The following is a 19,407-nucleotide window of genomic DNA, read 5'->3' on the forward strand; positions in this document are numbered from 1 at the left end:
TCTCCTTCCACCATCCACCCTTATCTAAACCTCATTGGATTAACAATAGGAAAAGAAAGTTTCCTCTCATACCCACATATATAGACTCTAGGCACAAAACAACATCATCCTTAGCTTAATTTATGTGCATTTGCGTTAATTGAGTCGTTGCCTACATTCCCCTTTCTCCCCCTCCTCTCCTCCACTTGTTAAAGAAATGCCACAAAAGGACACTTGGGCTGGTGGATCAACCCCAGTGACGTACAATTGCGTATATTATGGAGTTAATTTGCAATGGCAACTTTAAGAAAGTATTATGAGATAATTAAGGGATGTTGTGGAGGAGAAGAGTACAAAAAAATGGCCCGGGAGAATAATTTGGTTGCTTGTTTTATTCATGGGAATTATTCATGGAGTGAGCTGTTTGACCTGCACCCGTGATTTAAAAGCTTGACAACCTCCTTAAGTTTTCATACTAGAGGTTGACTCGTGCTTCTCTACGTACGGATCCTCTATACGACCCGAAGCATCAGAAAACTACAGTACACCTATACTCTACCGCTGCCACGTGGCCAATTTGGTTTAATGGAGGAAGCCAACTGCTCTCTTTCTGAGACTTCCTCAGATGATGTATGTGGTCGTGTAACTCTTAAATCCCAAATCCTAACAGCTATATCTCCATGCAATCCTTCCATATCTCTCTCTCTCCTCTCCTCTCCTCTTCTCTTCTCTTCTCTTTCTAGAGGCCAACATGGGCGGTGTCATTCAATGGCATCTGTTTCGATTCCCTGACATGGTCTTCTCTCTCTGCACCCCCTCTTTAAACCCCCTCCAATTCCCAATCACTTCAATACCACACAACTCGATACAGCGCTTGTAATACTAACCCCAACCCCATGCTTGCATGCAGCGCAAACCAAACTCCCCCCTTCTCTCTTCCTCTTCCTCTTCCTCCTCTTCCTCTTCTCATATAAAACTTTTGTCTCAGAAGAGCTTGAAGTCTAGCAAGTCGTAGTAGTAGTAGACATGGCTCACTTCCATCTTCCATTGATCATTCTTTTGGTTTTTGTCTGCTCTTCTTCGTTTGCTTTGGAGATGGACGTTCTCCTGGAGGTAAAGAAGGCATTTGTGGAGGACCCATTGGGAGTTCTCCAAGATTGGAGCTCGGACAACCCGGACATTTGTACTTGGACCGGAGTCACATGTGACTCGGCTGAGTCGACGGTGGTGGGGCTCAACCTGACGCAGTCGTCCCTGGCCGGCTCGGTGCCTGACTCGCTTTCCGGGCTAACTGGGCTACGAGTCATCGACCTGTCTGTGAACCGGTTGACCGGGCCAATCCCGGGACAGCTGTCTAAGCTTCCATCTCTATCCACTCTTCTCCTCTACACCAACCAACTCTCCGGTCCGATCCCTCCTTCCCTCGGCTCCGTTTCGAGTCTCCGAGTCCTTCGAATCGGCGACAACCAAGGCATCTCGGGAGCGATTCCTGACTCGTTCGGGGGTTTGAAGTCTCTGAACACATTGGGTTTGGCCTCTTGCAACCTGACCGGGTCAATACCAAGTCGGCTCGGCGAGTTGACTCAGCTGGAGAATCTAGTCCTCCAACGTAACAACATTGAAGGACCGATTCCACCGGAGATTGGGAATTGCACGAATCTCGTAGTGCTGGCATTAGCGGGGAACCGACTCAGTGGGAGAATTCCCTCCGAACTCGGAAGGTTGGGCAATCTCCACACGCTAAACTTAGCCAGCAACTCGCTCGAAGGGGAGATTCCGAGTCAACTCGGAGAGCTGACCCAACTCGTGTACCTCAACCTCATGTCCAACCAGCTCGAGGGGACCATTCCTATCTCTCTTGGGAAATTGGGCAGTCTCGAAACCATCGACTTGTCTGCAAACAAGCTCGACGGCGGAATTCCGGCGGAGCTCGGGGAACTGAGTCAACTCAGTTATCTCGTCCTGTCAAGCAACAAGCTCACTGGCCTTGTACCAAAGAACCTGTGTAAGAATCTTTCTTCATTAGAGCATTTGCTTCTATCCACCAACAACTTAACCGGAGAAATCCCAGCCAGTTTGGCGAATTGCCATGCTCTGCAGCAGCTGGATTTGGCCAACAACAGCCTCGCCGGCGCGATCCCCGCCGAGCTCGGCGAGCTCACCGGTCTCACCGACCTCTTGCTCAATAATAACAGCTTATCCGGAGTAATCCCTGCATCATTTTACAACCTCACCAATCTTCAGACCCTGTCGTTGTACCACAACGAGGTCCGAGGCCAACTGCTAGAGGAGATCGGTAGGTTAACCAATCTCGAGATTCTTTTCCTTTACGAGAACCAGTTCTCCGGTGAGATACCGATGGCCATCGGCAACTGCTCGAGCTTGCAGATGGTGGATCTCTTCGGCAACCAGTTCAGTGGGAGCATCCCGGTCACCGTCGGCCGTCTAAAGGAGCTAACTTTCTTGCATCTGAGGCAGAATTCCCTCGCCGGAGAGTTGCCCGCGACTCTCGGGAATTGCCGGCTGCTCGCGGTTTTGGATTTAGCCGATAACCAACTGTCAGGAGGGATTCCGGCGACTTTCGGGTTCTTGGAATCTCTCGAGCAGTTCATGTTGTACAACAATTCACTGGAAGGCAGCATTCCGGATGAGATGTTTAATTGCCGGAATATAACCAGAGTGAACTTATCTAACAACAGATTCAATGGGAGCATTCTTCCTCTCTGTGGCTCCACTTCTCTTCTCTCCTTTGATCTCACCAACAACTCGTTCAACCACGAGGTTCCGGCGCAGCTCGGAAACTCGCCGATGCTCGAGAGGATTCGGCTCGGGAGCAATGGAATAGGCGGCAGGATCCCGCCGACCATCGGAAGGATCGGCGCGCTCTCGCTCCTCGACCTCTCAGGGAATTCGCTCACCGGAGAAATACCCAAGCAGCTCTCCGCATGCAGCAAGCTCAGCCACATCGTCTTGAACAATAACCACCTCACCGGCGCGATACCGAGGTGGCTCGGGAGTTTGCCGCGGCTGGGGGAGCTCACACTCTCCTCCAATGCTTTCTCAGGGCCTCTTCCAGCAGAGCTCTTCAATTCTTCCAATCTCCTGAAGCTTTCCCTTGATGACAACTTGCTGAATGGCTCACTCCCTTCTGAGATCAGCAATCTTGGCTCACTCAATGTGCTCAATCTTGCCAAGAACCAGCTCTCTGGATCAATCCCTGCTTCCCTGGGAAAGCTCAGCAATCTTTATGAGCTCAGGCTCTCTCACAATCTCTTCTCTGGGGAGATACCATTTGAGCTTCGTCAGTTGCAGGAGCTACAGAGTGCATTAGACCTCAGCTACAACAACCTCAGTGGCGGCATCCCTGCTTCTCTGGAGTCACTCTCCAAGCTCGAAGACATGGACCTCTCGCATAACTCACTCACCGGAGAAGTCCCTCGCCAAATCGCCGAGATGAGTAGCTTGGTGACGCTTGATCTCTCCTACAACAAGCTGCAGGGCAAACTGGATGGACGATTCTCTCGGTGGCCGCCGCAGTCCTTCGCCGCGAACCTTGATCTCTGCGGTAGTCCCTTACAACCATGTACTACTCCTGCGTCAGCCTCCGGCAGCCGCTCGACGATGCACTCTGCGTCCATCGCATTAATCTCTGCGTCAGTGACGCTCGCGGTGGTCCTCCTACTGATCGCTGCCGCGGTGTCGGTCAGACGCCGGTATCCGGGAAGGACAAGCGAGGTGAACTGCGCCTACTCTTCGACATCCTCGCACGTCACTAGGCAATTGATCATCAAAGGCTCGGCGAGGCGCGAGTTCAAGTGGGATACGATCATGGATGCGACGAGCAACTTGAGCGACGAGTTCGCCATCGGGGCGGGGGGATCGGGGACCGTCTACCGAGCGGAGTTGCCGAGCGGCGAGACGGTCGCCGTGAAGAAGATTGTAAACATGGATGGCGATCTTCTAATGCATGATAAGAGCTTCACTAGGGAGGTGAAAATCCTAGGCCGGATCAGGCACCGGCATCTGGTGAAGCTTTTGGGATTCATAACCAATAGCGACGGAGTCAATTTGTTGATATATGAGTACATGGAGAACGGAAGCGTCTGGGATTGGCTGCACAAGCCGGAGGTGAATCAGAAGAGGCGGCGGGAGCTGAGCTGGGAGGCCCGGCTAAAGATCGCGTTCGGGCTCGCGAAGGGCGTCGAATACCTGCACCACGATTGCGTGCCGAGGATACTTCACAGGGACATTAAGTCGAGCAACTTGCTGCTTGACGGGGACATGGAGGCGCATCTCGGCGACTTCGGACTGGCGAAGGCGGTCATCGACAGCAACCATCATGTCGATTCCAAAGGATACACCGAGTCCGCTTCTTGCTTCGCTGGCTCCTACGGCTACATTGCTCCAGGTATACAACTTGCCGCATGCCTCTCTTGTCAACTATACATATCCATTGCAAGTTGCTCAAAGTTTAGAACTGTTTGCAGAGTATGCTTACACGTTGAAAGCAACCGAGAAGAGCGACATTTACAGCATGGGAATCGTGCTTATGGAGCTTGTCACTGGGTTGATGCCAACCGATCACACCTTTTCCGGAGACATGGACATGGTGAGATGGGTGCAATCTCGTGTAGGCTCGCCGGCTTCGGTGCGCGACGAGGTGTTCGACTGGAGTCTGAAACCTCTGTCGCAGTGTGAGGAGTTGTCAATGCTGGAGGTGCTCGATGTGGCTCTGCAGTGCACCGGAACGGCCCCGGGCGACCGGCCTAGTATGAGGCAAGTGTCTGACCTCCTCCTCCACATCTCTTTGAGGATTCAAAGAGTCGGCTCTGGGAAGATGATTGGGAAATAAGCATTTAGTTGCAAGTGTTGGGAGAAGTTTTTGCCAATGTAAAAGTAACAAAGAGCCCTTTAGCTTGTTGACCCGCATCCGTATCGCGGAAGGATTCAACTAAGAAGTGCCACTTTTAGAGGCACTGTATTGTCTTTTAGAGGGTGGTAGGTAATTTTGTTTCATTGCTATATTTGCCTCCTGCAAGGCTGTTCTTTCTGAAAACATTAGTGCATGATCATGAACATCCCTACAAGGAACACTGCAATATCCAGCTCCTTGGAAGCAGCACAAGAGCGATCACATACAATATCTATGCCAATCCAATATGTAATGTTCAAGACAATAAGTCAACGGAAATATATAAAACAATAGAAATAAATTTTACAAGAATTGCATAAGAAACAAAAAGGCTTAATCTGTAGATGAGGGAATAGGATCAGGAAAAAATGATCATTCAGGCAACTTTGTGTTCAGATAGAAATAGCTGCACTCTGAAAAAAGTATTTAATTGTATTAAAAGACAACAGCTTATTGCAGAAGAGTATCTTGATTCAAGCATGACAGAGATACTGGTTCCATAATTGTACCAGAAACACTGATTCTTAAAATTCTTAAACTACAATCCACATGGCATTTATGAGTTCGGGAGAGGCTCTTGGCAAGCTATAGCATTCAAAGATTTAATCCTCATCTCCTTCTGCAAAGATGAAAAAAGAATATATGAGACACTCGAAGTACAAGGAATCTTTACCAATTACTCATATATTGAGAAGATTATCAAGAAAAGGTTGCAAAAAAGGCTGAATAACATAGATTCAGCTTTTTGAAGAAAATATTGTATCTGGTTTCAAACTCATATGCTCAGTAATTCAGAGTTAATGAACTCAGTAATGCGAAAAAGCATTGCAGTGATATGTTTTCTTTTTTTTTTTTAAATCCTTTTTGGATTATTCGATCGAGTCAAGAGAGATTAGAACAATGGAAGTACAAAGAATATGACAAGAGTGTTGGTCTAGTAGTGACAGTACAGAAACAGAAAGGAATTCTAAATGCTCAGGTGATTGCTCAGATCTTATTCATCAATCCATCAACTAAAGATGTCAGCCTTACCTTCTATTGGAAGGAGAAAAGGAAGAAAGGGCTGTCATAAATCTAACTTTGTAACAATGGAAAAAACAAGAATCTAACATTGACCTTTCTTTCCATCTACCACAGAGAAGCCAGAATGTATAATTCTACTAGGATTTTATAAATGACTGATGATATCATCAAATAACTTAGTTATTAGCTAGTTGTAATTAGTCACATATGTGGGCATGTGTTCATAATGTACATAAGTATACATGATGGATTCTAAGTAATCTTTTTCTATTATGTGGTAGCCAGTACATATAGTGGAAATTCTTTCAACTGGACTGTGCATAAGATTGTCAATAAATTGCAAATCAATTGATATTGAAGGGAATTATTTCAATGAACTGAAGCAATGTAAGGGGCAAGGCTTACCATCACACAAAGTGACACCCTCTGGAAAATTAAATAAATGATTAAAAATTGGTAAGCCCTTGAAAAAGAATAAAGAAGAGTGTTCCGATGAAGAAGACTCCCTAACATTAGGAATCATGTGACCTAGGCACATGCAAGGCATAATAAACATTCTGAGTGGCTTCCTCCTTAAGTACCAGAGAAAAGAGTACAAAAGGTCCATAAAAGAGCACCAATAAATGTGCATGCCATTAATTGAACTTGAATTTCAATGGAAAAGACTGTGCCACAACATATCAGATAATATACTTGTACAACAAATTCTTGGTGTGAGAAGCAATACACTTTTAGTATAAAATCAGTAGATGTAAAGTAGAGGCAACTCAATTTTCTAGAAGTTTTTGAAGTTTTAAAGGGATCATTCTATGACCTTGTCAGTATACCTTAATCATACATGAGTGTCCTGACCAGACAAAATTTGGTATATGCAACAGAGATCAAGTCATTCAAGAGAGAAATTTCCATCTAAAGTTCAAAAGAAAAATTGAACAGACAAAACATATGCAATTTTAGCAAATGTATTTTGTTTTACTTTCTAGTCAATTGACTTCACCTGGAAATCAACAAGCATTCCACAAAGTTAAACTCGTTGAGTTGTTCAAAGATCAAACTAAGCGATATTTGCCAAACTTTTGTTGTTTCATTAGGTGCAACCTAAGCTCTGATATGGAACTTAAAAACCCACAACTTTATTTAACTACCAAAAAGCTCAGGCAAGAACAAAACACCTAAGACAAGATTGATACGTCAAGGTATCATATGTCTATGACTGCAGTGACAGTAGTACCTAGTAAAGAGGCTGGAAATGATGATGTCAGTTGGCCCTGATCAAATAAAGGATGGGTTGTGCAATGGTGGCAGCACTGAAAATTGTAAGCAGTAAGAGAAAAGTGCTAGTGGCGACAACTCAGAGGTAGCAATAGCAGCAGAAAACGAATCAAAGTTTGCAAGTAGCACCGGAAAATGTAATGATGCCTGTTGGCAGCAGTTACAAAGCAGAAAAATGGTGATGGTGATCGTAGCAACGGAGATACTATTGAAACATGTTAGCCATAGACCATAGACCTCTTGATTACTATTTCAAATTAGATTTAAAACAATCGAATATTGACAAAAGTGAAGAAAGTTATCAAAACCCATTACTGGGTATTACTAATGTGATTTAGCTTGATTAACAAAAGGAGATCATGACCTACAGACAGTTCCAAACAATGCGAGAAACTACAGGATATAAGGTTTCACAAAACCAACCAACATCTACCAAGATACAGACTGATTGACTCTCTTTTGACACCATAAAATAATGATACCATATGTCTAAGTCTTGTACTCCATGCAGATCATATTCTAATATTTCACCTTCTGCAATATGTGACCATCAAGAATAGCCCTCCTTTAAAACCTCATATTGTGAATTATTTTCCAAAGCCAACATGATTTTGAGAATCCCTTTATCAATGAACCATACATTGTAAACTCTCACCATTCAGTGATAAATAAAAAGAGCAACTATCAAAAGCATTCAGAAGTTTCTACTTTATGCATCCACGACTAGGGTTTTTTTTGTTTAGATGACATCCAATCCAATTCACAGTTTAATAGTGCGAGAATGAATCGAAATCATGAGGAACGAACCGAGGTATCTGCGCTCGTTAGCGGCCTTGGCCTTTTCGAGCATCTTGTCGAGATCCTCTTTGAGCTTCTCGTCCCACTTAACGAGCTGGTTCACGAAGACCACGCCGAGCCCCATCCCCAGCACGTGCTCCCATGGATCTACAACACAATCCAACCAAAACGATTCGAAGAAGCAAGCAATCAATCGAGGTCGAGGGCGATGAGATCGGAGATCGAAGAAGAGAAGAGGAGACGCTTACGTCTCATGTAAGGGAGCTTCCGAAGGGCGTTGGAGTACATCTGGGTGCCGAGACCCAGGAGGGCTCCCACCACGGTCGAAGTGGCCGGCATGTTGCTCTTCTTTCTTCTTCACTCCGGTGTGCTCTCTCCTGGAAGAGGAAGACGCCTCGTGTAACCACGATTCGATGGATTTCGACTCGTCGGCTTTATCAGCTGCGTCTATGTAAAAACGAAATGGGCCGACGTTCGGCTAACCTCGGCCCGCGTCTAACCCAATTAAGCTCGCATTCAAGCAGGCTTTACTTACTCATCATGGGTCCTCCCCACATTGGGGTCTTCCGCTTTGAAGGCGGGTTAGACGGCCCACTAAAGATCCTAGCTTTTGACGGGTTTGCCTATTTTTAATCCGACCCGATAATCTGATATAAATTTGAAGGCTTTAAATGAATTCAAATTTAATATAATCCAGTTCAAATTATAAATAGATTGATTTGCATAATTCTATTATTTACTTTATTATCTAAACTCATTTACTCCGATTATGACACAATATTTATTTATAACACAAATAAACTTATTTATAATTTGATCACTTTTACAAATTTAAAGAATACGTTTAATCAGATAAACGTTCATATTGTCTTAAAACTCCACTCGATCTGAACCCAATTGGCACTCTAGCTTTATCACCTCTTATATCCTACTACTTGTTAATGATCTTACTGTATCACCTCCGCTCATTGGCTAATGATCGTGATCATGATGGATGACGAGTCTCCCGCAAGGAAATCCGAGTATCACAATTACAAATACTCGGACGTGATTCTCAAAGCGTCCAATTCTTGTAGTAATCCACTTGATTAAGATGCTCCTACGAAACAGATGAAAACAACAGTCTAGACTTTAATCAGCATAATATAATAGTTGATTTTGATTCTTAAAGAAAAGGTGATTAAGATTAAACGATTGTATAATAGAAGTCCGGCATCTCCATTGAGAATAGGACTCTCGAGTAGGGACAAATGCATATTTTGAATTACCCTTACGTTCTTGTTCGTTTTCTCGTATGTATATCGAACCTTCCAAACTCTTAACTTCCCTCCATTTGGAGCAACGAGCGCATTCTTCCCTCTGCTTGAATAGTTAGCCGGCCTCCTTAAACTACTCCCTTTCCTCCCAGTCTTCTCAAGAAGTATCGTAAGAGGAAGAGATTGCTACTGGGAATTTCTTGCTAGCTTTTGAGCGATGTTGCTCTGCAAACCAGGACTAGTACTTCTCACCTTGTTCTCTATCCTAATCCCCTTCGCCAATCCGCTCTCCTTCAACTTCTCCGTCTTCGACCAGCACACGCCGATAGACTTCCAGCGCGATGCCTTCTTCAACAAGGTGATCAAGCTCACGAAGAACGAGCTCGGGTCTCCGATCACCGACAGCGTCGGCCGTGCGGTCTACACGCATCCCGTCCTCCTGTGGGACGCCGACACGAGGGAACTCACCCATTTCACGACGCACTTCTCCTTCATCATCGACTCCTTCAACAAATCGCCCTATGGCGACGGCCTCGCCTTCTTCCTCTCGCCGTACCCCTCGACCATCCCCGACGACTCCTCCGCCGGCTACCTCGGATTATTCAGTAATGATAGCAAGGGCAAGTCCTCGCCGGCTATTCCCACTGTCGCCGTCGAGTTCGACAGCTACTGGGACGACTGGGATTCGAGCTCCGATCATGTGGGGATCAACGTGAACTCGATACGATCTATAGCTACCGTCCGGTGGGCTAGCAGCATCAAGAATGGGAGGACGGCGAACGCATGGGTCAGTTACAACGCTACCACTATGAATCTGACCGTCTTCTTGACTTACAAAGACAATCCAGTCTTCAGTGGGAATTCCACCCTCAGTTGCACGATCGATTTGAGGGATATCTTGCCGGCAGAGGTGGCGATCGGCTTCTCGGCGGCGACGGGTCAGGCGACGGAGATCCATAACATCCTCTCTTGGGATTTCAGCTCGACTCTGGAGCCAAGGAAGAAGAGCAAGCTTGGGCTGGTCGTGGGGCTGCCCGTTGGTTTAGGACTCTTGATCGCGAGCGCGGTGGGATTGCTCTGGTTTTGGGTATGGAGGAAGAGGACCAGTAGAGGAAACGACGAGACAACCACCGATGATGAGTTTGAGAAATTAGGGAGAGGGCCGAAGAGATTTCCTTATAGCGAGCTGGCGGCGGCGACAAAGAACTTCGCAGAGGAGAAGAAGCTCGGGGAGGGAGGATTCGGCGCTGTGTACAGAGGCTATTTGAACGATTCGAAGCTCGACGTGGCCATCAAGAAAGTCTCAAGGGGGTCAAAGCAAGGGAGGAAGGAGTACATCTCCGAGGTCAAGATCATAAGCCGGCTGCGCCACCGCAATTTGGTGCAGCTCGTCGGCTGGTGCCACGACAAGGGATACGATCAGCTCGTCTTGGTTTACGAGTTCATGCCCAACGGCAGCCTCGACTCGCACCTCTACAGCGGCGAGAGGCTGCTGCTATGGGCCACGAGGTACAACATCGCGCTCGGCCTGGCCTCGGCCTTGCTCTACCTCCACGAGGAGTGGGAGCAGTGCGTGGTGCACCGCGACGTCAAGCCCAGCAACGTGATGCTGGACTCGGCCTTCAACGCCAAGCTCGGCGACTTCGGCCTCGCCAGGCTCGTCGACCACGATTGCGGCTCGCAGACGACGGTCCTGGCCGGGACGATGGGATACTTAGCTCCCGAGTGCGTCGCGACCGGAAAGGCGAGCAAAGAGTCCGACGTCTACAGCTTCGGAGTCGTCGCGCTGGAGATCGCCTGCGGGAGGAGACCATTGGATCCCAAGGAGAAGCTACTTAGCAAGGTAAGGTTAGTAGAATGGGTATGGGAATTATACGGCAAGAAGAAACTTCTTGAAGCAGCCGATGAGAGATTAGATAACAAGTTTGTGGAGAAAGAAATGGAGTGCTTGATGGTTGTTGGGTTATGGTGTGCTCATCCTGATTACAGTCTCCGGCCGTCGATCAGACAGGCGATTGCTGTCTTGAAGTGCGAAGCTCCTCTGCCGGATTTGCCTCGAACGATGCCTGTTCCAATCTATTATGCACCTCCAATGGATATGTGCAGATTTTCATATACGTCATCCGCTTGTTTGACTGGTTATACTACAAAATCTTCCAACTCGACAGTGTCTCCTGCAGCTTCATCTTCCTAAGAGGGAAATTTGAGACATCGGTCAATAACTAATCATGTAAACTTCCTGTTAGTATCAGTTAATCTGCATACTATTTAACCCCCTGTAAGGCTGTATGTGGTCTTTTTCCAGTATTATTTAAGAGCAACGATTCCATAAAATTTCTATTCTCTAAAAGCTTATTAGAGTGTAAAGCACGACCAAACTTGCTCGCTCAGCTTAAGCCCAACTTTTTTTATTTAAACTTGCTGGGCTCGATCCAAGTAAAGCCAAGTTTAGCCTAAATTAAATTTGAGCGTAAATTGAGCTTATTTTTAAGCTGAACTTAAAGTCCAGTTGGAAAGAAATGAGGTTTTAAACTAAGCTATTTTTAAGTTAATACTTTTGATTGTAGAGTTTAGCAACAATCTACCAGAAGTTGCACTTCACGTGGTTTGACCTATTGCATAAAATCCTTCTATAATTTAACTTAAGCATTAGTATTTAATTCTTTGTGGTTCAGACCAAAATATGAATATTAATATGTTCGTTATCGAATAAATAAAATAATAACTTTGTAATTATATTGAGTCATGATAGATGTGTAAACAAGTCAAACATAAGTGAGCCAGTTTTAACTTAAGCTTAGTTTAAGATTATTTTTAAATTAAAAAAATTATTTAAACTCAACTTAGCTTAAGTCTAGTTGAGCCGGATTAAGTCCAAGCCTAAATCTAGTCGATTTTTTAAGCTAAGCCGGACCGAATTAGAGTTGAATCTAAGTTTAAAAATAACTTATTTTTAAGCCAAGGAGGACCGCACAAAATTAAGCTCGAGCTAAATACAAATTTAAAAAGAACCTATTTTCAAGTTAAATATATATATATATATATATATATTTGAGACAAGGCTGAGCAAACCGACTTGCTCAAGCTGGACTCATTACCAAAATATTATTTTGGCTCAGCTCAATAGCCTATGCCAAACCAAACTGAAGTCAAGAGTCATTTATTTATTTTGCCACCCCTAGTCTTGAGTGAATATGAAATAATTTTGTCGTATAAATATATAAAATTGGTCAATGGTTAGTAAAATACGATGAAAAAATAATCATTGCAATTTTGTTGAGACTAAGTGTGAGAGGTTTGAGGCTAACTGACAGGGTTAAAAGTGAAATTTTGCTAATAATGTAATTTGACTTTATTCATAATAGGGATGTATATAGATTTCTAGAAGATACAGGGACTAATTCGAAAAAGTTGCTAATCTCGCTGGGTCCCATACCTTCCCCCTTATATGGTCTGTTTCTCGCCATTGCCGAGGAACTCCATCCCATCCACTTCGCCGCTTCTTAGTCTTCCCCTTTTACAAAAAGAGAACTTCTCTCACCGATTTGGAGCCGAGGATGGACGGAGAGAGGAAACCCTTCCTGCGTAACAAATCGTCTCCTCCGATCTCCGTCCATCAATTCGTCACCCTCATGGCTCCGCTCATTGATCTAGAGAAGGTTCATCCTCTGCTTCGCTCTATATCCCTTGTGTCTTTGAATGCATAGTTAAATATTTCATTTCTCATGGCTTCTATAGGAGGCTGAGATAACCGCATCCATCGCTTCGTCTGCATCGAGAAACTTGGATATTGCCCAGAAGAGGGGCTCTGTTATTGCTAACCTCAAATGTACCGATGCTCAGGTCTGTCTATATGTTCTGCAGTTTATGTTTAACTCTACGATGTATGAAGTGATTAATTTTTATTGCACTCACATGGTTGGTAGACAGGATTGATGGGTAAAACCCTTCTCGAGTTCCAGCCTAATAAGGGGGACATTCTTCCTTCTCATAAGGTGATGGTCGTGCTAATACTCGCTCAAATCTTTTTACATTTTTATTGCTTATCTAGGAGTTAGGAGCAAGTACTTCTGTCTATTCATATACTAAGCATTTCATTCAAGATCAATGTTCCAATAACTTTCTCCCGTTTAATAGGGTATATGATGCTTAGCCATAGTGGGTGCTTTAAGCCTAAAGGCGGTCTTTAAAATCAATTCGAGTTATTTTTGGTGAAACTTAATTGTTATTTCTTCTCGGCGCAGTTTGGGACACATGATGTAGTCGTTCTGAAACAAAATAAGGCTGATGCAGGATCTGCTTCACTTGGGCAAGGTGTCGTTTATCGCTTGAAGGTAATGTAAATCATCCAATGATTATTGAAGATGTCAGTCTTTCTTCTTTCGAAATATGGTTGGAAGATAACTATTTAAAATAAACAGGAGACTTCCATTACTGTTGCTTTTGATGATATCCCTGAAGATGGATTGAACAGCCCTTTGCGTCTTGAGAAGGTTGCGAATGAGGTATTATGTTAGTGACGTATTGTGCTGAATGACAGTTTTCTTCTTCATCTTCTGTTGACTGTTGCTTATCAATCTCATTAGGTACCACTAGGTTCCACAATATCGTTCTAATGATGTGAATTTCTATTGTACGGAGTAGTTTAGTTGCAGCTAGGCTAAAATAGAAGCATTCTGTTTTCCATGTTAGAGTTATAGGAGGGCTCAAACTATGCACGGATTGGTTGTAGGTTTCACTGTCCATCAGTTGTGATTATGGACTCATTTTCATTTTATTGGATGTTCATGCTATCTACTTTGCTTTTGCTCTACTGTTTTTTTCATAGTTCAAAATAATGATTATGGTTTCAGTTTTGGTAGGTCAGATTGAGCTTCTGATTTCTTATTATTATTCTTTGTTTAGGTGACTTATCGTAGGATGAAGGATGCACTAAATCAACTTAGTATGGCTGTACAAAAGGGACCTGCTGCAGACTTGATTCCTGTTTTATTTGGGGAAAAGCCACCAGCATTCTTAAAAGAAGTCATGCGATTTACTCCTTTTAACAAGAATCTTGATAATTCACAGGTAATGTTTTTGTTATTTGTTCCATGTCTGTGTTTCTTGCATTTATTTATTGTGGCACCAGTCTCCATTTAAGGTATCATTCCATTCATCTAATTCAAGGATTGAAAAAAATTCATGTAGAGGCATGTGAAAGTGTCAAACAGACCAATAAGAATTGTTGGCTTTATATCACCTATACAAAAAAAGTCGATCAACCGTGCTTCAATTCCTATTTGCAGAATTACTTTTTGAGTTGGCATCATTTTGGCTAATTCTTCTTCCTTTATTTTAGAAAGATGCCATCTCAAAGGCTCTCTCGTCAAAGAATGTGTTTTTGCTCCATGGCCCTCCTGGAACTGGGAAAACAACAACAGTGGTGGAGATAATCTTACAAGAAGTCAAAAGAGGATCAAAGATTCTTGCATGTGCTGCTTCCAATATTGCTGTTGATAACATTGTTGAGCGACTTTTCCCTTACAGGTTTTCATAATTAAACAATTTTTAATGATCTGTCTTTTGAGCAAATTAGGAATCACCATCCATGCCTTCACTTTTCAAACCTGAGATTGCTTATAGATATACAAGAAAACTACTCAGCCTAAGGAGGCTTTATGTCAACATTGTTAGTATACTTCAGAATCAACCATCAAAGGTGATATTAGCAGCACTGATGTCCTTATCTATAAACTATGGCCCACTGCTGCATGCTGCACATTTACTAGGTGTTCCTGTTAATACAGTTGCTGTTACATGTTAATACAATTCTTATTTCTTTTATGATTTCAATTTTCTAAATTTTACTTAATTTCAGCATATTATCCTTGCCTGCAAGGCAACTGTCCCTATTGCAAAGATAGTCGATCAATATTTTGGTTCAGCTCGGCACTCCCTTCCTCTTATCTTTGAGATGATTACCTTCAATTGACTTTCTTCTAGGGAAAGAGAATTATCTGCATTGGATTTGGCATTTCTGATTTATGATCACTAAAATCAGGCATAATCTGTATCTTGCTTGTTTATTTATTTACCGTTGTTTCTTTTGCATGTCATTGCTATTGTTATTAGGAATATTCTATTACATATTTCCAATATAGCTGATCTGTTGGATAGTTGCTTTGAGGTCTAACCCTAGCACATTCTCATAAGCTATCTCAGTGATGCTTGACTTGTAAAAGAATCATTCTGTAACCAACTGCTTGATTATGATAGAAATGGATTTTAGTATATGATCATGTGAACGTTACTACAAAACCTCTCACTGCAAAGTTTAATTGACTCTACCTGTTTTTGTTGCTGTAAAATGTCAGAATAAAGTTGGTGAGGTTGGGACATCCTGCGCGCTTATTACCTCAGGTATTGGAGAGTGCACTTGATGCGCAGGTACTAACTCTGGAAAACTTTATGCTTTCATATCAGGCATCTAAAGGAGTGCTTCTCCTGAAGACATATATGCACATGCCTATCCATGCACAAATGCAGATGTATCAAGTTGCTCTTGATTATCTTTAGATCACATGTATTTGCTTTCCTATTCCATGTTGTCTATAAATACATGTTTAATACACCTCCTTGGGCTATTGCATTTACAATGGAATATGGAACCATAACTTTAGTGCTGATATTAGTGTTGGAAGAATTAGCCATTTATCAAAAATCGGTTTACATATCAATCTTACTTGATTACTCCTTGTGAGAGAGGAGTGCTATGAGAGTGAGTGGTTGATTATGTTTTACTTACCAAAATATTCCGCATCATGTTATTTTTGCTGCTACTTTTTCTATTGTACCCTTTTCAAGATCAGTAAGATGGTCTTATAATTACACTGTGATACAGTTTCGTATTTGTTGTCCATTCTTCTTGATGAAACAAATAGTTGATTGCATGCCAGATATGCTAAATTCTTCTATTGTTTTCTAAGTACATTTGTGGCACCTACTTATTCCATTCTTCTTGCTATTATTCTCATTAGGTATTACGAGGTGACAATAGTAGCTTGGCAGCTGATATTCGCAAGGATATGAAGGTAATTGGGGTGTTTCTGTGTTTTCTTTGTTGGACTCAATGTTGGACAAGCTTACCTACATACATCTGCATTCTAATTGCTACTTTGTAAATGTAATGTCAGCTAGAACCCAAAATAGTTGCATGGAACATTGAAAAATACCATAAGAAGTTGCTGTCGTCAGTGTTATAGGACTTATCTTTTATGTGCCTTTCAATCTCTTCTTTTGTCAGGTTTTAAATGGAAAGCTATTGAAAGTTAAAGATAAGAACACAAAAAGGGACATCCGGAAAGAGCTTAGGGTCCTTGCCAAAGAAGAGAGGAAGAGGCAGCAGCTGGCAGTCACTGATGTTATAAAAAATGCAGATGTTGTGTTGACAACTTTGACCGGTGCATTGTCTCGCAACCTAGAAAGTACTACATTTGATTTAGTCATTATTGATGAAGCTGCTCAGGCCCTCGAGGTGGCATGTTGGATTGCTTTATTGAAGGTGCATTATTTGTTATCCAGTGATGCTTTTAGCTGCCATTTAATAAGTTATTCTGTTGTCTATTTCTTACTTTCCTTGGCAAACCGTCTCACTTGTTATGATTGCGTCGATGGGGAGTCTTTTTTGCTTCAGCAAAGTTTGCTGAGATTACTGCTTTGAACCTAAAGGATGTCTTCAAATCATCAAATGTGAGATATAGATAGTACTTCCAGAAGAACTTACTGTCGACTTGTGGCACTTGCTTTAGCATAAACGTGGGAGTGCACTTCACATAAAGCTTAAGGCTCGTATGTTCATACTGGTCTGACTTAGGAATCCAAGAGGATGTACCACACCTTAGTATATTAGACCTAGGATTTACTTAGTCAAGACTTGCAGATGTGCTGGTTGGTGTTCGCCCCAAGAATCGCGATCTATAAGTTCTCTATATGAAGTCAGTTTCATTTGTTGGCATGCGTCAGCATGGGTCAAAACAGCAGACCACTGGTTGGATGCTTGGCACATGTGGCCCTATGCATTTAAACTTAACATAAGGCTCATATATGTGCTTTTGCAGGGATCAAGGTGTATGCTTGCGGGGGACCATCTGCAGCTTCCTCCAACAATACAAAGTGTTGAAGCTGAGAAGAAAGGATTAGGAAAAACCCTGTTTGAACGTCTGGCTGGATTTTATGGAGAGGAAATCACATCTATGCTCACTGTACAATACCGCATGCACGAACTCATTATGAGCTGGTCATCTAAAGAACTCTACAATGATAAGGTCACAATAGTACTTTTCACTCTTTTGAACTCATTCCATGAAATATAGGCATGTAATTCTACTTTTCTACTCTCTAAGCAATCATTATGCCTTGTTTCTGTTGCTGGATGCTTCCTATTTGTTATTTTCAGATAAATGCCCATCCAAGTGTTGCTGGACATATGCTCTATGATCTTGAAGACGTAAAGAGAACATCTTCGACAGAACCCACCCTTCTTCTCATTGACACGACTGGGTAGATATTCTTTCTCTATTGTATCTGTTTCAGCTATTTACAAGCTGACTTATGAGTTTAATGTCTTTAGCTTTCAGGCACCTGTGTGTGCCTGTCCTCACCTTGTCTTATGTTAATAATGTTTTTTTGCTGCTGCTTTTCCTTGTGGTCTGTCATTAATTTATTGTTCTTATACATTGTTCTCTTGTAAGTATTACATGTCTTATGTAGTATAGGTGTGACATGGAAGAGGTAAAAGATGAAGAAGGTAGCACTATGAATGAAGGTGAGGCGACAGTATCCATTGCTCATGCAAAACAACTTGTTGAGAGCGGGGTTCCTGCATCTGATATTGGAATCATCACTCCTTATGCTGCACAGGTACTTTACTGTGTTCTTGTCATCACATGAAATTTCTAATAAATGCCTGCCATCTGTATGTTTGGCTCTTTATGGAACCAGTTGGTTTGTCGGTTTAGAGTTTCTATGCATTTGAATCTGATAGAACTTGGTTATCAATTGATGTAACCTTTTGATGAACCCTTTGTTAGATATCTATTTCTGCCTCACTTTATATCTTCTTTTATTATAATTTTGGCCTTCTCTACATGACCAAGTGTCTCGTATATGACTCAAAAAGGCAGTCAAGAACCTGTAGTAGTCCTTATACCTTTAGTGTCCTACATTATTATGCTGTTCTTGTGAGACTCAAATCGCCCCAATGTGATGATACAGGTACAATGTCTTAGGATAATGAGAAGTAAAGAAGACAGACTAAAGGATGTCGAGATATCCACAGTTGATGGCTTCCAGGGTCGGGAAAAAGAGGCCATTATCATTTCCATGGTCAGATCTAACTCAAAAAAAGAGGTAACTGGATTCACATCATTTTTTACGATAGGCATACTCATTGGCTGCATTTTCATTTCAGATTCCTGTATGTCTTTTTTTCTCAGGTTGGTTTTCTGAGTGACCATAGGCGAATGAATGTTGCCGTGACACGCGCTAGAAGGCAGTGCTGTCTTGTATGTGATGCTGAAACTGTAAGCAATGACAGCTTCTTAAAACGGTTGGTTGAATACTTTGAGGAGCATGGAGAATATCAAAGTGCATCTGAGTATGTACAAGATTAACACAGCATGCATCGCAAACTATCTGCGCACTCCCTTTAGATTCACTGAGAGCATATAATGAACGATCTGCAGATCAACTGCTGGAAAGTAGGAGCCTGGAACCTATGATGCTGGCTCATTCATATATCTGCAGATGTTCCTGTAACATTGTAGACTGGTACATTTAGAATCAATGAAGTTTATAAACAGTGCTAGATATGTGATGTTTTATGCCTTATGCTGGAAATATATACCATATTGACTACGACTAAGTCTTTCTTTTAACGAAAAAGGAGAGAGGAACAGCCCATTTATTCTAGATGCTTAATCAATATCAATTACAAATAGAAAGACTAACTTACCGTCTCCTTTTCTCAAAGAATACCTACCACCGGGAGGAAAGTTCCGGATGGAGGCAGAAGGCTGCAAAGCTTTGGATACCATTCTACTACGAGAAAGGCAGCCAGTTCCATTGGATCCCCATTGTACCATCCTTGAGCGTTAAACTTTGAAACCTTCCTAATAATTCATAATT

The 19,407-nt window shown here is 42.7% G+C and overlaps 4 protein-coding genes across 4 annotated transcripts; 3 read left to right on the forward strand and 1 right to left on the reverse strand.

The window, feature by feature from the left end:
- Nucleotides 1-287: 287 nt before the first annotated feature.
- On the forward strand, nt 288-5,035 carry LOC140783634 (uncharacterized). The gene is made up of 2 exons (XM_073130576.1): nt 288-4,387; nt 4,467-5,035. The coding sequence occupies exons 1-2, from the start codon at nt 1,006-1,008 to the stop codon at nt 4,829-4,831; spliced, it is 3,747 nt and encodes a 1,248-aa protein (XP_072986677.1). The 5' UTR covers nt 288-1,005; the 3' UTR covers nt 4,832-5,035.
- Nucleotides 5,036-5,305: 270 nt separating this feature from the next.
- LOC140783635 (uncharacterized) lies at nt 5,306-8,464 on the reverse strand. Its single transcript, XM_073130577.1, has 3 exons — nt 8,233-8,464; nt 7,994-8,131; nt 5,306-5,510 (listed from the first exon to the last, which is right to left on the reverse strand). Exons 1-3 carry the CDS (start codon nt 8,321-8,323, stop codon nt 5,494-5,496), a joined length of 246 nt encoding a protein of 81 aa, XP_072986678.1. The 5' UTR covers nt 8,324-8,464; the 3' UTR covers nt 5,306-5,493.
- Nucleotides 8,465-9,399: 935 nt separating this feature from the next.
- LOC140784811 (L-type lectin-domain containing receptor kinase IX.1-like) lies at nt 9,400-11,465 on the forward strand. The gene has a single exon (XM_073132373.1). It carries the CDS (start codon nt 9,458-9,460, stop codon nt 11,432-11,434), a length of 1,977 nt encoding a protein of 658 aa, XP_072988474.1. The 5' UTR covers nt 9,400-9,457; the 3' UTR covers nt 11,435-11,465.
- A 1,254-nt stretch (nt 11,466-12,719) lies between these two features.
- Nucleotides 12,720-19,091, forward strand: LOC140783469 (uncharacterized). The gene is made up of 15 exons (XM_073130361.1): nt 12,720-12,899; nt 12,979-13,083; nt 13,167-13,235; nt 13,485-13,574; nt 13,662-13,745; nt 14,146-14,310; nt 14,582-14,769; nt 15,597-15,669; nt 16,260-16,313; nt 16,526-16,783; nt 17,340-17,546; nt 17,678-17,781; nt 17,997-18,141; nt 18,496-18,630; nt 18,717-19,091. Exons 1-15 carry the CDS (start codon nt 12,798-12,800, stop codon nt 18,891-18,893), a joined length of 1,956 nt encoding a protein of 651 aa, XP_072986462.1. The 5' UTR covers nt 12,720-12,797; the 3' UTR covers nt 18,894-19,091.
- Nucleotides 19,092-19,407: the final 316 nt, after the last annotated feature.

Source organism: Typha latifolia, chromosome 3 (assembly GCF_019914945.1).
Source record: "Typha latifolia isolate L0001 chromosome 3, TyphaL0001v2, whole genome shotgun sequence".
NCBI classification, from domain to species: domain Eukaryota; kingdom Viridiplantae; phylum Streptophyta; class Magnoliopsida; order Poales; family Typhaceae; genus Typha; species Typha latifolia.

Coding starts and splice junctions, on each gene's coding strand:
- LOC140783634 (XM_073130576.1), top strand. CDS start 1,006: ATGGCTCACTTCCATCTTCCATTGATCATTCTTTTGGTTTTTGTCTGC. Junction 4,388..4,466: donor CTACGGCTACATTGCTCCAG/GTATACAACTTG, acceptor AACTGTTTGCAG/AGTATGCTTACACGTTGAAA.
- LOC140783635 (XM_073130577.1), bottom strand. CDS start 8,323: ATGCCGGCCACTTCGACCGTGGTGGGAGCCCTCCTGGGTCTCGGCACC. Junction 8,132..8,232: donor GAAGCTCCCTTACATGAGAC/GTAAGCGTCTCC, acceptor ATTGTGTTGTAG/ATCCATGGGAGCACGTGCTG.
- LOC140784811 (XM_073132373.1), top strand. CDS start 9,458: ATGTTGCTCTGCAAACCAGGACTAGTACTTCTCACCTTGTTCTCTATC.
- LOC140783469 (XM_073130361.1), top strand. CDS start 12,798: ATGGACGGAGAGAGGAAACCCTTCCTGCGTAACAAATCGTCTCCTCCG. Junction 13,236..13,484: donor ACATTCTTCCTTCTCATAAG/GTGATGGTCGTG, acceptor TTCTCGGCGCAG/TTTGGGACACATGATGTAGT. Junction 16,784..17,339: donor GTTGGATTGCTTTATTGAAG/GTGCATTATTTG, acceptor GTGCTTTTGCAG/GGATCAAGGTGTATGCTTGC.